The 17,305-nt window shown below is 39.3% G+C and overlaps 1 protein-coding gene across 9 annotated transcripts in view; it reads right to left on the reverse strand.

Moving 5' to 3' along the window:
- Nucleotides 1-17,305, reverse strand: part of LOC149158918 (protein decapping 5-like) — a 214,303-nt gene that overhangs the window by 100,213 nt on the left and 96,785 nt on the right. For all 9 annotated transcript variants that reach the window (XR_016261735.1, XM_089436366.1, XM_089436365.1 and 6 more), the window contains 2 exons: nt 9,798-10,676; nt 9,413-9,535 (listed from right to left, as the gene is read on the reverse strand). Coding sequence is in view for 8 of the 9 variants with exons in the window: in XM_089436366.1 (XP_089292492.1) it covers nt 9,413-9,535; nt 9,798-10,676 (1,002 nt within the window). In the remaining variant the exon portion in view is untranslated. The remainder of the gene's footprint in view (nt 1-9,412; nt 9,536-9,797; nt 10,677-17,305) is intronic.

Genomic DNA, 17,305 nt, shown 5'->3' on the forward strand with positions numbered 1-17,305 from the left:
CTGTCCTGTTTGCTGTAATTTCCAGATTGCTGTGAGGCACGGGAAAGGAGATAAGTTGTAAATTTGCTTGCTGATTTTTGCTGAATAATTCTCACTGTAAAAAGACAAATTTCAGAAATAAAGAAGAGCTCTCAAACTGGTTTTCCCCAAGAGTTGTAGGGGGTTTTTCCAGGGTCAAGTTGACCAAAAATATCAGTGTTTTAATGTGTTTTAATGGCTGTTTTTAATTGCTGATTTTTAATTCTGCAATTTCCAGCATTCTGAAAAATTTCCAGAATTTGTGTTTTCAGCAATATTTATTTTTTTCAGTCTGTTGAATGTATGGTTATGGGAATGGGCATTTAACTACATGGGAGAAATAAGGAGAAACTGAAAACCGGGGTGGGAAAACAGAAATTTTTACATGCATCATAAATACACCATTATTTGGCAAAATCAATTCCTAGAGATAAAGCAGCAGTTGCACATGTGGAAAATCAAATTTATTAGAGGAATTCATGTACTGAAGGAATATTCTACAGAATATTTAGACTGAGGATTTCGTGGGGCCTTCTCTCACTATTAGCTCAAGTTGCTTCTACACTTGGCACTTCACATGGAGGAGTACGAGTTTCACTTGAGGAAATCACGCAGTTCCTAGGGATTTGCACAGAGCATCTTTGGAATCATCATCTGAAGTGGCAACACTTGGTTCGAGTTTGATTTGGTTTGACTCGAGTTATCTCATTGCTTTGGTTCACTCATGGATTTGTTTACTATGCCATATAGAGAATTCATTCCTTGGTGCCTTTGTCATCTCTACTTGGAACTCGACTTGCTCTTTCTTGGGATTTGCTCCAAGTTTAGTTTTCACATGCATTTTGCCTTGGGATTTGATTCCAACTCTCTATATAATGAAGTTGTGTGCTCTCATATTGTATCATGTTGTGAGTTATTGTGTTTGAGGAAACTTTGCCATTTTGCACTTGCATACTTTCTTAATATAATCAAAACTTTGGGGCTATCTGACTGGTGTTCTCTTGACGTTATGAGGTGATGTCCTTTCATGCTATTGCTATTGTGTTTAATTTCTTTTGCATATTGAATTAATATTAGTTTATACTTGTCATCTTGCTTGGATTGATGTGTGCAAGCTATCTTGCACATATCATTGATTTAGAGTAGTATTCTAGGGATAAGCTTGCCAATTCATTTTAGGAGGAATGCTTGGTCTATCTTATTCATTATATTGCTTTAATCCTTTGCAAACTAATACTTGTTCAAGTGTGTAGGAAAAATCTTTTGTATTGTGTGCAGGAATCCATCTGGAAGTGGGAGAAATCTCAATTAGATCAACTCACTCCTAGAGTCACAACGATCCAAGACTCAACCATTTTTTCGCTCCAAGTCTTCCATCCAATGAAGAGATGAGATGAGTTTTCTTACTCGATAGCTACTTGATCATCCATTCAAATTTAAAATACTTCTTTGATTTTAGTTCTTTCAGAGTTATATCTCCTATTCAATAATCATTTCCAAAGCTAGGCAAGTATGGGGGTTCACTCCCATTACTTGAGCTAGTATTTTGTTTATTAAATTGTAGTTTAGTTTTGGTTTCTTTTTTCCTAATTTCACACTGACAATTGGTTTTGTGTTTTGCAGCCCATAGGCTTGAGCATTGGGCAACAAAGATCTTGAGGAGAAGCTCTAGGAAACTACTCACTCGTGTGTATGCAAGACCTCCTCACGCTATCCGAAGACTGATTTCTAGGGAGGTCGTAGGAACTTGGGAGAGAGTTGCAAAATCATCTAGGTCGTGGGCCTTTTAAGCCTTGTGAATCTCTTTTGGAGAGTTTTTTCCATTTTCAAGTTTGTTGTTATATTTTTGGGAGAGAGTCTACCTTTGTTAAATTCCTGTCTTTGTAAAGATCTCTCTCATATTGTGGGCAACTCTGTTAGAAGCATTTTTACCTGCTTTAAGCGTTAATAAAACATTAAAAAAAAATGTTTGAGGGAGCTTGGGATTTTTTCCATCGCATTCCCCTTCTTTATTTAGAGGAGGGATTCTTGTGAGTGGCCTAATTTGCTTCTAGTTTTTCTTAGCTTTCTAGCACTTAATTACATTTTGTGCATACTTAAAATTAACACATTTCACTCCACATGCAATTTTTCTTAATCTTGTATTTAAATTCCCACATGCATAAACTTCCAAATTGTAAATTTGAGCAAATCTTATCTTATGTGTAAACACTTCATACTTTGACAAGTTTTAATTGTTTCATAATTTCTTCAAGTATATGCTTTACTACTTGGTCAATTTATGTTATAGGTCATGGAAACTATTGGAGCACTATCATTTATTTGAAACAACTGTAACTTAAAGCAATCTATTCCATTTTACTTGTTTATTTTCCATTTAATAGTGCAAACACATATGAACTCATTTACATTATAGTCTCTCAAGTTTTGCAACTATCTTATTTCTCTTTGAAACATTTACATGTAGCATTATTTTAAATTGGAGAATTAACACAATTTTCATTTCATCTAGGCATTTTAGTATAGAAAGGCCCCAAGCCTCATTAAAATTTTACCTCCAACATAAGTTGGTTGAAGTAGACATCTTAGGGACCCTCTGGTACTCTATTGACTCCTCATTGTGAGATCCATATCTTTGGGCGAGGGTGAAGTCTGAGGATTGAAGAGTTAAGTTGTAATCTTGTTGTATAGATAATTAATAAAATTAACCAAGAGCACTTTCCATTACATTTACTTTACTTGTTTCTTGATGGTTTGAGTTTTCATATGCAAAGCCTATTTCAAAAGCAAGTATTGTAATCATTTCAAACAAGTGTTTTATTTTCATGCTTCAATTCTAATTGCATATTGATGTCTTGGTTTAGCAGTTCCTTTCTTTTACATTTTCAAGTTAGTTACTAATTGTTCGGTTTTGACAAGATATGTTTCACATGTTTTAATTCATAAAGTTGATTACCTCAAAAGCATTTTTGTATCTTGCAATATCTTGTGCTAACAATCTTTTGTTTACATTTCAGGGTTACTTTGTTTTTTCTTTTGAGAGCATTGCATTTTACTTTGAGCAAATATATCTTTAAATTGTTGAGCAAATTCCTTATAAGGCACTGGTTTTATGGTTTTTCTCATGTTAATGGTTGGCATTGTTATTTCAAGTTGTTCACATCATATTTGCTCATAAATCCTTAAAAGTAATCCATTTTCACTATAATACTCTCCTAGAAAGTCACATCTTTTAACTTGAATTTTCATTAGGGACACCCCCCTTAGCTAACCTAGGAGATAGCTCAAATGGAGAGAGACTGGATTAGTGTGACAACCCCTTCTCTGAGTTCCATGCCAGCAATCACAACTTGTGGGGTTGAAGGCTTTTCTCACTAACTTGTATGTAGGTGTAGGCGGGGCAGGTGATAACGTGAGTCATTGTCATGTATGAATGACCCATTTGGGCATGTTACATATTGTAAAGAAAAATATTTGAGTCAATGTTAGAGTCTAAAGACCCTCCAAGACCTCGTCACAAGTGCTACAACCAATCAGCCTTCACATAGGAGCAGTCAACCTATCAAAAGGACATGTCAGCCTAGAGATGATGTCAAGTTGGCCTAATTGCATGGGTGAAAAGCCTATATAAAGGAGGACTCGGCCTCACTTAAGGAGGCATTCATTAAGCATCATCAAGTTCAATCTAAGCAAGAGGAAGTGACCTAAGAGGCTAGCAAAGGAAGAGATAATCTCCAAAAGAAGAATCTGAAGTTGGAAGTTTGTTTTAGGGTCAAAGTCTCTGACACGTGCCAAGAAGATTGGGTACTATCTGTTTCCGCAGTAGATGAGGTATAACAATCATCTAAGTAGCTTGAAATCAAGAGAAAGTCAAACCACCTTACAAGCTGAGTTGAAAAATAAGAAGCTTCTATCCAAGTGAAGAAGGATCAAGGGAAAATATTTGTCTTTCTCCCTCACATGCTGCAACTAGGGTTTCTGAAGTGACCGAAAATTACATGCCTGTAATAAGTGTTGATTTGGGGTAGCATCAGATGTGCTCTAGCCACGAAATTTGTTGGAGAGGTTGGGGCACATGAGATCTCCAATACCCAAAAAGGGTTTGGGCAGATTCTAAATGGAGTCCTTAAGTCTAAACTTAGGGAAAATAAAATATTAATGTGTATTAATATGAATCTGTGTTAGAGTGGTCCAAAAGACATGGATCAAGCCAGATCTAATCTTAGCCGTTGATTAGGGACTTAATCTCGGCCGTTAATATGTCAACGAGAAAAGTATAAAAGGAGGCCTGAGGATCACTTGGAGAGCACACCAGATGATCAGTTATTTTATTCTCTAGAGTGGGGTTTGCTAAGAGAGATAGAATTAGTGATCGAGAGAGCAGCTGAGGGGCATTGAGTACAGAGAAACAGAGAAGGCAGAGATTGTGCCGGGAGAGCAGCGCAGCAGCCAAGGAGGGTGACGCAGAGCCAAGAAGGGCTCACGCAGGGCCACGCAGAGGCAGCCAAGTGCTGCGCAGAGTGCTAGAGGGACCAGCGCAGCTGACGCAGGGCCTCCTGGGGTTGACACAAGCCAAGATAGGCTGACACACGGCCAGCGTGAGATAGAGAGGGGCTGACGCAGTCCAGATTGGGCAGACGTTGGGGTTGCAGGAGAAGTTGTGTGCTGAGGAACTGCCGAAAGGATTTTCCGTTGTTTCAAACTGTGAGGTATAGCTGCTAAGGAAATTCTCTGTTGGGTAGGCCAGTTTCGGCACCCAGATTGTACTCTGATATTGCTTAATAAGAAAACCTTCAGATAGTTGCACTAGTTTTCCCGCATTGGCTTTTTCCGGGGACATTGGTCCAAAGATAATGCTGTCATGTGGTGTGTTTGTTCTTGTTTCTTTTAGTTTTTTATTTGAGGAAAAATAACAAGTAGGTAGGAACAAATCAGAAAAAGTGCATGAAGGGTTTCTAAACTAAGTAAATTTAGAAACTTCAACATGGTATCAGCCGAGCGGAGCAATAGCAGCAGAAAACAGTTGTCTCGAGGTGATAGACGCTGTTTCTAGTAGCACAGAAGCCAAGGAAATGTGACGCAGAGCCAGCGAGAGCCACGGAGAAGAAGTCGGGAGCTGCACAGAGCCTCAGAGAGGCCAGTGTTGCTGACGCAGAGACCCAGAGGGCTGACGCAGGGCATCCCGGGGCTGACACAAACCCATCTGGGGTGACAGAGAGCCAGTGTGGGGCAAAGAGGGGCTGACGCAGTTCACAGAGAGGTAGTTGCTGGAGTCTAGAAGGCTGTAGAAATATTGCAGAGTGGAGCTGGTGAGGTACTGTAGTCAAAACAGTACCTGACAAAGCAGGGCCAAAGGAGTTCTTACCAAGGGTTTCTAGCCAAGGAACCTGGATCAACAGTGCAGTTGCACAAGACGATCAGAGTAGGGGGCATCTCGACAAGCGGCAGAAGGATTTCCAGGAGGAAAATCAGGACTCAGAGGGAGTCCAGAAGAGAACTTCCAGACGGGAAGTAGAGACTCAGAGGAGTCGAACAGAGAACTTCCAGGAGGGAAGTAGAGGAGCGTCATGGCACTTCACGGGGTAAGAGACCAGGATAGACTGGACGAAGCATTGAACTTCGCAGTCTGGAAGGCTAGAATCTTATCAGTGCTTGACAGGAATCGTGTCAAGAACTTCGCCTTGAAGACGATAGCTATCCCAGTCGACCCAAATGATAATGACAAGTACGAAGAGGCAATGGCGAGGGCCAAGTGCATTAACCTTGACGGGGTCAAGGATCATGTGGTACCACATATAGCTGAGAAGGAAACGACAGTTGAGATGTGGGAGGCTCTCAAGAACTTGTACAAACGTACTTCTATGCAGAGAAGAATGTTGCTGGAGAACCAGATGAGATCGTATCAGATGAAGAAGGGTCAATCGATTGACACCTTCCTCGGAGGACTGAATGAAATCCGAGACCAGTTGACTGCTATAAGAGCGACACCGGATCAGGAGCTTATGGTGAGGACAACCCTGAATGTTGTCTTAGAAGATTAGGAAGTGTTTGTCCAGAGTATCTTGGGTAGAGGGACTCTCCTACCTTGGGATGAGATGTGGGCAGCTCTTCGCCAGGAAGAGATCAGAAGGCAATCAAAGACAGGTAGCAGCAGCAAAGGGATCAACGTTCAGCAGGAGGAGGAGGATGTGGCCCTAGCATCTGAGGGAAAGTAGGCGAAGCGGAAGCAGAAAGATCTCTCCAAGATCAAGAGCTTCCACTGTGGGGAGATGGGTCATTATGCGACCCAGTGCCCAAGGAAGAAGAGTAAGGGAGAGTCTTCCGAGACTAAGGCAGCGCCAGCACAGGCAAAGAAGGAAGTTTTGACAGACGATGACTGTGCCATGAGTGCACACGCTCCACTTGAGCGGATGTGGGAAGACATCAAGCTGTAGTCAGATAGACTATAGGCGATGAGGGGCAAGATCCTCGAGGTACCCAGCCTCTTGGATTAGACCTTGCTACGGGAGCCCCGACGAGGAGTAGCAAGACTGGCTGAGTGGGTAGAGACGGATGCGGATGGAGCGGCAGAGAGAGCTACAGTGCAAGAGTCCCAAGACAGCGCAAAGTTAGCAGGCTACAGCAGTGCGAGAGGCACAGGAGTGTTGCACCAATGCAGGAAACACAAAGAGGTGTGCAACGGTGCAAGATGCAGGGAGTTGTTACAGCGGCGCAGAGGTCAGAGAGGGAGCACTTGTCAGCGACAGAGGGAGCTTTAGCATCAGTAGGTGTCGCTACCCCAACAGGGAGGTCAGTTGGGAGATCAGTTACTTACTTCTCAGTAACTGAGTCACAGTGCAACAGTGGGCAACACGATGCAACATGATGAGAGGAGGTGAAGTGCGGATGCAATGCTAGGAGAAAGGACCAGCAGCAGCATGGATGCAGAGGGAGCTGTCGTACAGATGCAACAGTGGCAGTGGCAGAACCATGGGCAGCAGTACAGGAGGCAGCGGTGCAGAGGATGTCGAGCAGGAAGGAGTGTTGTTAGAGCACAGTCCTCGCTAAGAGGGAGTGTTGATTTGGGTTAGCATCGGATGTGCTCTAGCCACGAAATTTGGTGGAGAGGTTGGGGCACATGAGTTCTCCAATACCCAGAAAGGGTTTGGGCAGATTCTAAACAGATCAGGAGATACTAAAATAATTAATATTTTTAATGGAATCCCTAAGTCTAAACTTAGGGAAAATAAAATATTAATGTGTATTAATATGAATCTGTGTTAGAGTGGTCCAAAAGACATGGATCAAGCTAGATCTAATCTTAGTTGTTGATTAGGGACTTAATCTTGGCCATTGATATGTCAACGAGAAAAGTATATGAGGAGGCTTGAAGGTCACTTGGAGAACACACCAGATAATCAATCATTCTATTCTTTAGAGCGGGGTTTGCTAAAAGAGATAGAATCAATGATCGGAAGAGCAGTTAACGAGCATTGAGTACAGAGAAATAGAGAAGGCAGAGATTGTGCCGAGAGAGCAGCGCAACAACTAATGAGGGTGACGTAGAGCCAAGAAGGGCTCACGCAGGGCCACGCAGAGCACCAGAGGGACCAGCGCAGTTGACGCAGAGACTCCCAAAGCTGACGCAGGGCCTCCTGGGGCTGACGCGGGCCAAGATAGGCTGACGCAGGGCCAACGTGGGACAAAGAGGGGCTAACGCAGTCCAGATTGGGCAAACGCTGGGGTTGCAGGAGCAATTTTGTGCTGAGAAACTGCCAGAAGGATTTTTCAGGGTTTCAAATTGTGAGGTATAGCTGCTAAGGAAATTCTCTGTTGGGTAGGGCAGTTTCGACACCCAGATTGTACTCTGATATTGCTTAATAAGAAAACCCTCAGAGAGTTGCACTGGTTTTCCCGCATTGGGTTTTTTCGGGGACATTGGTCCAAAAATAATGGTGTCATGTGGTGTGTTTGTTCTTGTTTCTTTTAGTTGTTGATCTGTAATATGTTGAGCATGCACTGGTGTTTATTTTCAGTGTTTACTTTGTAAATAACTTGTTAAAGTAAAAATAACAAGTAGGTAGGAATAAATCAGAAAAAGTACATGAAGGGTTTCTAAACTAGTAAATTTAGAAACTTCAACAATAAGAGGCCAAAAATTGAAGAAAAGTTGAAATCAGTGGTGTAGCAGTCAATTGGACCAGAGTTGACTTAGAAGGAAGAAGAGTTGTTCAAGGAAGATTTGTGACTTGGCCTTGGATAGGTTCTTGGTCAAAGGTCCAAGTCTTGGAATTCGTCAATTGAAGATTCTATAAGAAAAAGAATTTTGTGGGTTTTCCTCTCAAGATTGGAGAGGTTTTGGCCCTGGATGGTCACCTATATCTTGTGTCCTTTGTCTCATTGTTCTCTATGTTTTGATAACTGTTTGATGAAGAGAACACAATATTAATCTAGCTAAAGAATAACCTAATTAAGAAAAGCAAAACGTCTTCACAAGCAGTTATCATAATTAGAGAAATCACCTATACTTTCTGCCCTTAGATTTCTCAACAGATCAGAATATAATATTTTATTGAAATGGGTTCATTTCATACAACGAAATAAATCACCTTATATTCCATACATTAGATAGGTTGTCATACCTACCTAACCTAATCATTATCACTACTGACATCCTTATTAATCTAGTTCACCACTTTACATAATGTCACTATTATTCTACACTAAAGTAAATTTATTAAACATTCAACTCCTAGTATTGAAGTGTTAATACTCCAAAAACCTATACCTACCTAACCTAACCATTATCACTACTAACATCCTTATTAATCTACTTCACCACTTTACATAATGTGACTATTATTCTACACTAAAGTAAATTTATTAAACATTCAACCCCTAGTATTAAAGGGTTAATACTTCGAAAAATTATGTCAATGTTTGCAATGAAAAATATGGGATATTTTGGATGCATGAATCATCAAGCATAAGTAAAACTGTGAGAAAATTATGGGGCAATATTAGAGAAGACATAAAACGGAAAAGAAGTAAATGATACCTACCTTATGGTCAAAGCTTGTTGATTAGCAACCAGGAAGAAAAAAACTGCACCTTACATATAAGTTTATAACATAAAGTTTTGATATGAGTATATCCAGTGTGTTAATCTAACCTCAATCTCACCTAACATTAGAATTAAGACTATTTCAAACTATGATTAATAAATGCAAATACTGTCACAAGAAAATTCATGAACATTTCAACCTAGAAACAAATATAAAGAGAGCACATTAGAAAAAAAAGTGCAAGAAATAACTAAGCCAGAAAACACCAAGTTAATCTCTTACAAGTCAAAAGATTCCATGGAAAGTAAAATGAAAATGTCAATTGTTAACAACTGGATGCAACTTCTTACAATGTGACTACTGCCAATGCCTCCTTGACCTTTCCCTCTAGCTCTCCATCTACCTCTTGCTCGTCCCCATTGTCGTCCTTGTCCTTTCCAACCAAAAGTTTTGTTTCCAGCAATTCCATTTATCTGCAGACACCTGGTGCCTCAGTCACTGAAAATTATTTATTTTCTTCTATGATTATTTCCATGAAAAGAATCAGAAATTCTTTGAGCTTCTGAAACAATTATTCCTACGAAAAGAACAGAAAATTATTTGACCTTCTGAAACGAGCATTCCTACAAAAAGAACAGAACTTCGTTGAGCTTCCGAAATTCAATGTAAGAATGCAATGTATCACATAAAACAAAAAATTAGAATTTCAAACAAAGATGACTTGCTGTCTCAAACCTGGTCAGTCTGGTTCTCAGGAACTGTTGATGTTGGAAACGACGGCAATGCCTTTGATGATTTCTGGTCCTGTTGATATTTCCTCTCACTAGATTGCTGCATAGTTGGATCATTGGTGGAATCTCTAACTTCTGTTTCTACCTCTAGTTTCTCAATAGAAGTGTGAGACAAATGAGTTGCTTGAGTGTCTGCGTCTGTGGTTGTTGCTTGTGTTGCACTATTAACTGAAGCTGCTGCAGTGCCTGATCTTATAATTTCGGTTTGCTGTTGTGCAAAGCTAGACTTTCTTATCCATTCAGAGTCACTTACAGGTACACCAGAAGAAGATATATTTACTGAAGATGGCACAGCACAAGTAGACAAGGTTGAGGCACCTAATACATCCAAAGTCAAGGGCAGAGAAGCATTTGAAACCACCTCTGATGTTGTCAGTGCTGATGTCGAAGGAGGACATGATACTCTAGTGATGCTCAATTTGTTTATTTGAGAACTATCAAGTGATGCTGGTAAAAGCAGACCCAATGATAAAGGCAATGCAGCAGCTGGGTGCTTCTGTTCTTGTGCAGGTGGGATTGGAGGAATATTCAGTAGAAATTGAGACGGCAATGGTTGCTGCTGGAGTTGAGAATGTGGCCCAGGAGTTCGATAGTATCCTTGCCAGTACATGGATGGCAAATTCAGTCCTGCTTGATTTGCATTCTCAGAGGAAGGAGCTACTCCCCATGCTCCCAAGCCTACTGGAGGTTGATACATCAGAGGGAGGTTGTTTTGGAATGCTGAAGGCTGCAATCCATTGTATGGAGACCTTAAGTCTGTTATTGGAACTGCTGCAGAGGGTACAAACTGGGGTGACACAGAGGCTGCTTGTGAATGATGAGACTGAGGAAAGAACAGAAGACATCAGATATCAAGCCAAGAATGTCTAAACCAACTTTATTCTTTTCACAAAAATCCTTCCAAAAAGGCATACAAATTCAGTTTTAAATGACAAGATAACAGACATTGAATGGCTGTCATATAAACATGAATGCTGTGATTACTCATACGAACTGTAATTTCATCACTAGAAAGATTTCAACCAACCACAGGCTTACAGTGAACACCAATAAGTAGTAAACTCTCCAGAGGTTTTCAATTTGTAAAATGCACATGATGCAACCATATTCAAGCATCAAGAGAATGTCATCATTGCCTAATAAAGCCCCACTTACTATAATCCAACCAATACAGAATGGCAATATATAGCCAGACCTTGTAAACCTCTGCAGTACCAAACTTTTAAATTTGTTAAAATCATGAAAGGTGAACATGTTTCTTATGTGTGGCCACACATGCTAGCAAAATCCAGAAACCATGTTCAACTTATATAGTTGCCATAGCAACCCAGACTGTTTGAACTTAATAAAATTTCAAAGATTCATGTTCAGTGCAGGCATCCCTTCACAGAGCAGCATAGATGAACTGAACTGGAAAACATAAGTTGAGAATATGCTTCTAAGTACCCAGGAAAAGGTGTATTTCTAAAAATAACAAAAGAAAAGAAAAAAACGATATAATTCTGTGTCTCTTTCGTCATCATACCACAGGAGATAAAAAAAAGGGCAGGTAAATAACCTCACCCCAACTCATGACAAGTATGCACTGTGCAGTATACAATGGAGAGTTTTTTTGAAATTCAAGAAACATCAACCCATTTGATGATTTTTTTGGGATGGAGAGAAATACAACTTATATTTCATGAAGGAACAAAAAAGAGTACATTATACAAATTACATCAAGGCAAAGCCCAGGTAGGCAACCTGCCCTTCCCTCTATAGGCAAGGGAGCCCCCTAGGAAACCTAGGTCTCATAGCAACAAGAGATCAGCCACCATTGTCACCTCAGTGGCTTCTCTCCAGCCGTTTAGTGGTTAAATTAATCCCAGAAGGGAGGCTTCCCAACAGAAGATCACCAGAAAGGTATTCAATAAAGAAGGGTTCAATGGTGATGCAAGGTGTGATGATTGAAGGAAAGGTACCCGCAGAGCCTTGAGAGGCTAATATAAGAGTTGCCTGAAGTTCAAGCACACTTCCCTAAGACCTTTACAATTTAGAAGATAGCTGTTATAAGTTAGGGCTTATAGGAATATTCAGATTTAGGGCACACAATGTCATATAACAGTTCTAGAAAATAACCTATTAGGGATAAGATCGTATGGAGGAAAAGTATGGTTAAGTAAACAATAGTTTAAATGGCTGAAAATGAACATGACAGCAATAAATACCAAGACGTCAACCCTAATTTTAAGGTCTGAATATGCAATTAATGCTAGATATTTCCTTTTATTATTTATTAAATGCAATCCCTTCCAATAGGGCAGTAACATATGGACATAAAAATGCTACGAAACACAGGTTTAAAGCTAACCCTAACCCTAGTTACCATAAAATTAAAGAAGAAATATAAATTTATAATGATCAACACCACCTAGACTAGTGCCTTTATCTGATTGGGCAATGAAGTCAATTAGGGCGAGGTCCATGATAGAGGACCTTGAATGAAGAGGGTGGAGGATTGAATATCTTTTCTTAGAAACCCTAGCGACTACTCTACATAGGAGATTTTAAGGTCAAAGGATGCATGAACCAAATTCCTTCAATGAATTTTTGCAAAACAAATTTTATGTAACATAAAAAATCAAGATTTCAAGGAAAGATATTGCACTTTTTAATATGGCACACATAGAAACCTAATTTCAGAAATATAGCATGCAAAATGGAAGAAAATGACAATAAACTTACACAATTCCAACAAGAATCACTTCAATCAATCCCATAAATCTCTCCATGCAAACATCTCCCTCCCAAGACAATTCACTCCACAAAAGATCACATTGCGTCGAATAAGAAAGACGGGAGCTAGTGTGCATTTTTTAGAGAAGAGAAGTCTGATGAACGATGATGAAGAATAGTGGAAAGTGAATCATTTCTATTTGTATGAGTAACCAAGTCACTTTTCCATAATTTTACAAGAAAATCCCTAAAAAGTTTGCTTTAGGCGTTCAACTAGGTCAAAGGTCACAAGCCGACCTTGAGATCACTCAAAAACATAATAAAAATGACAAAATAACCCACACGTGTGGGAAATAAGACTCCACCATGATATCATCCTCAAAGAATGATCAATCTCCATCAAGCTATGAAAATTCCTTGAAATGTAGCAACTGGAATTAATTTTCCTAACCGATTATTTAGTTTATTAATTTTTTGATTAATATTGAATTAATCACACTGCAATTTCTTCACAAATTAAAATAAACGTTGTGGAAATAAAAAAGTTGGAAACTAAGAAATGCTAGCACGCACACAAAAATTATGACACCGTTATTTTTGGACAAATGTCCCTAGAAAAACCCAATGTGGGAAAACGGTGCAGCAGTGAAGGTTTTTATTATTATGCAGCAGCAAAATTTCTGAGTACAATAAAATGTTGTCAAACTGGCGATTCTATCTGAGAGAAATATTGGAAAAAATATCTGAGGGAATTTTACCCTTGCTCCAAGCAATCTCGGCTCAATTTAGCCTCTGAAAAGCTAGTTGTCCAAACCCTTTGCGCAAGCCATGCATCACCTCTGCACAGGCCCTGCATCACCTCTGCGCAAACCCTCTCACGCTCATCCCATAACTGTTGTCAATCAAGCCAACCCGCTTGTTGTTAACAAGGAAAATGCCTCTCCAACACTCTAGAAAATCTTCTCGGCCTCTGGAACTGAAAACGACCTTCCCTTTAGCCAAATCAAACTGCCTATCTTGAGGCTCTGCGTAGCCCTTACATAGCCTCCTGGAGAATAATTTTGGCCTCCTCTTTCTGACTCTCTGAAACTGGAAACTCCTCTGGAATACTGCTTTGTTGCCCCTCTGCCACCTACTACTCACCCACTAGCTCGATCTCCATTGTTGAATCACTCCTGCGACTGGGAATTCGAATTGCCTAGGCAACTAAGTATCTACACTAGTGTGTTCTCCATCTACCCATCGATCTCTTCTTATAATCTCCAAGTGGGACTCCAACAACCAAGATTAAAACTTAATTGATGGCTGAGATCATATCCAAGTCGATCTGTGTGAGTTTCTAAAGGATTCTCACCTTTTTCATTTGATTACTATTAATTAACCATTTTTCCTAAGTTAAACTTAGTAATTTTTTAATTATGGTCAATTAATTTAATTGAGCCATATCTAGGTGGAATTTCCAGAAACGGTTTCTAGGTTTTGGAGAACTCTTGTTTATTAGCCTCTCCACAAAGTCTTGATACTAGAAAACCATCCTATGCTACAAAAACTAACACTCCCTCTTAGCAAGGAAGGTGTTCTCTCTCTTTAGTGTTGCACAGTCTGCCACAACACCCTGTCTCTGCAACATCCTCCATACATGTTGCTGATGTCTAACAACTGTAGCTGCCTACCACTGTCCACCAACCACTGCACTAACTTTGATTCATCTGCCACTGACTGTAGCTAAACCATGTTGATGTATCTGTGCTACTGTTGACACTGCATTGTACATCCTGTATTGTTGCCAACTTTGCATCTGCACTGCAACTTGTTAGTCGGGTAACACTCCCTGTTGACCAGTACCGGTCAACTCCCCATGCAGTACACCCCATCTTTTCTTGGCAGAAAGGGGCAGCACTTGATCGACGTGTCCGTGCCATCCTGCAGTCATCAGCGGCTTGATCAGTTTAATTGTAAACCCAGTCTGCATGTATGAATTGTAAACAATCTTAGCAGATCATGAGTCATGTATGTAAATTGCCTAGGTGGACCTAACTTTCTGATGGTAATCTACGTCCCAGAAGGTTTTTCGTCTCACTGATCCATGATCGGCAGAGTTTTCCTTCAAACCTGACCCCAAAGCCGGGATGGATTTTGTCATTAGAACTTTAGGAGAATCCTAGTGTGTTAATCTGCTAGATTATAGTTGTGTCGCAGAAACTGGGTGGTTTATGAGGGTCTATGTTAAGTGGGTTTGTCCCCTTAAGATGTAAATTGTAAAAGTCATCATGAAATGTGTCTTGAGGGTTGAAAAATGTTTTAAATCCCCTCATGAGTCCTAAGTCCTAGGTCCAAGGTGATGTTTCCGAAGGCTTAGTTCGATGATCCATTTAATAAAATAATAAAATAATAAAAAATTAAAATTAAGAAATTAAAAAAATAATAATAAAATAATAAAAAATCATAAAATAGAGCAAAAACCCTAAAATAATAAAATAATAATATTTTAAGTGAATGCATGCAAAATATTATTTTAATAATAAGTTAGCAATTTCGACAGATGAGATTAAGAGATGTCTTGATCCTCATCGACGATCGAGATCATTTCGACATGGATCACTCGAACTAGCCGTTGGGATCATTTCCTTTAAATAGGGTGCTAGGGGTCATTTCAGATCATGGAATAAGATCTGTGAGTCTGGTACTGAAGAAGCTCTCTTGTAAATCTGTTTCTGGTTAATAAAAGAAGACTTTGGGGTCCATATCTTGCTGGTGTTACTCTCTTGAAATGCTGTGAGATTGTTTAATTTTCTGCATATTTTATTTTCAGCCATTAATAATAGCTTTTTTGTAGAGTATTGTGAGCACAGGTATCTTGTTCACTTGCTAGGGTTTGAGTGTTGTTAGGGTTTCTGAAGTAATGGCAGGTATCTCCATTACTTTGGAGATCTAGCAGCATTTTTGCCCTCTTTACTGATGGTTGTTCTGAGTTGTGCAGAAAACCCTTTCTGAAGGAAATTTGTGGGCGTTCAGGGAAGTTCTCGGCTGAACCAACCAACTCCCGCAAGCATTTTTTGCTGAGCCCAGTTGGATTTGATCCTGGGTCTATCATTCGGTTTATTTTTCTAATTTGCATGAGAGATTTTCTGAAGTTCTTCACAGTGAAAATCTGAAATCTTTATTTCTTTAATATATTTCTGTGCTTATTGTTGAATCTGGCTGTCAAAGGGGCCAAGTTTGTAAATTAATCAGCTGTTCTAGTGTTTCAAATTTTTTCATTAGGGTTTTAAATTTTGTTCTATGCAGTTTTCATTAGGGTTTTCAGTTTTGGGTTTGAAGCGTATATCATCAGTGCTTTGTTTCCTTGCAACTTGCAGGAACCGGGTTTTTCTTCAAGGGTTTGCCAAGCATAAGTCTGTGAGAAGCTTTACTGTTTCAAACCAATTGAGACTTTCTATCTCTCAGAGGATCGCATCATTCTGCTACGTGCATCAGCTGTTTGTTAATGCCATTCTGAGTCGTTTCAAGCATTGCTAACCTATAACTCATCGTTCATATATCCGTGTAAATTTTTTTCCAAAAGTCAGAGTTCTGGCTTGCACCTCCACTTATCAGAAAATTTTTACGGGCCAGCGTAACTCTCGTTCTGCTCATTCCGCCGTCTTCACACTGCTCTGTCTGCCGCCTTTCCTCACGTTGACCAGTGTGGGTGCTGCGTGGAGTAATTTCCACCGACCTGCGCTGCAAATAATTCAAATCCTTCCTGTTCTCCAGCAGCAAGAGCGTATTCATCTCTTACATAGACGTTTTTCGACGCATGAGGGTAATTTATTTAAGTGTCTGCAAAAAGGGGCGATTCAAATCCGCCATCGGTTACTGCATATCAGAATCCAGCATCGTGCCCATTTCTCAAAGACGGAACAGTTGAGGGTCAGGGTATTATTTTTAAGACAGTATGCGTTGATCTCCAATCCTCGGGCAGTAGCAGGTAATAAGTTCCAGGTAAGCTTCCCCGCATATCCCATTACGCCATCGAACATAGTGCTGTGCCATATCAATTTGAAAGTACGCATGGTTGATTGCATTATACGTCTGCGTAATTTTTTATTGGGCGTAAGCGTAGTTATATTTCCAATTTTTGATCTTAGCGTATAGTGTCGGTTAAATTTCAATGCGTTTGATGTTAATGGCTTAGACGTGTTTTGACTTTTATTTAAGTTTTAGGTTTAGATTTAAAAATTGTGTAGTTTTGTTTTTTTTATTTTTTAGATTTTAATATTTAGTCATTAGATTTTAGTTTAGTTAGACTTTGGTTTAATTTTTATTTTAAATTTTTAGATTTTAATCGTTTTGTTTTTTATAGATTTTTATTATATGAAAATAAAAAAATGAAAAAGATTTATAAAAAAAATTTAGGCTTAGTTTAATTTTTATGCAGTTAAGTTTTAGATTAATTTTATTTAGGAATTTTTGTTTTTAATTTTTTGCCTGAAAATCATTAAAAAAAAAAATTTTGAAAAAGTATAAAAAAATTTTGGAAATTTTCTTTGTCAGATCCAGTTGTTTTCGAGAATCATCACGTTATATCTTTCATGCTGAGATCTAAATTTTCAAGTCGAGATACGAATTATGATATCTGGTTAATGATTCTCGTGGTGGTTTAAAGCATTCATCTTTTCAAAATTTTCAGTTGCTGGATATCGTTTTGGTCATTCTAGGAGCATTGTGATACCTTTTGATGACAAATGATTGTTG

The sequence above is a fragment of the Pinus tabuliformis genome, chromosome 5_2 (genome assembly GCF_031772625.1).
Source record: "Pinus tabuliformis cultivar Carrire ecotype Pingquan chromosome 5_2, CPIR1, whole genome shotgun sequence".
NCBI classification, from domain to species: domain Eukaryota; kingdom Viridiplantae; phylum Streptophyta; class Pinopsida; order Pinales; family Pinaceae; genus Pinus; species Pinus tabuliformis.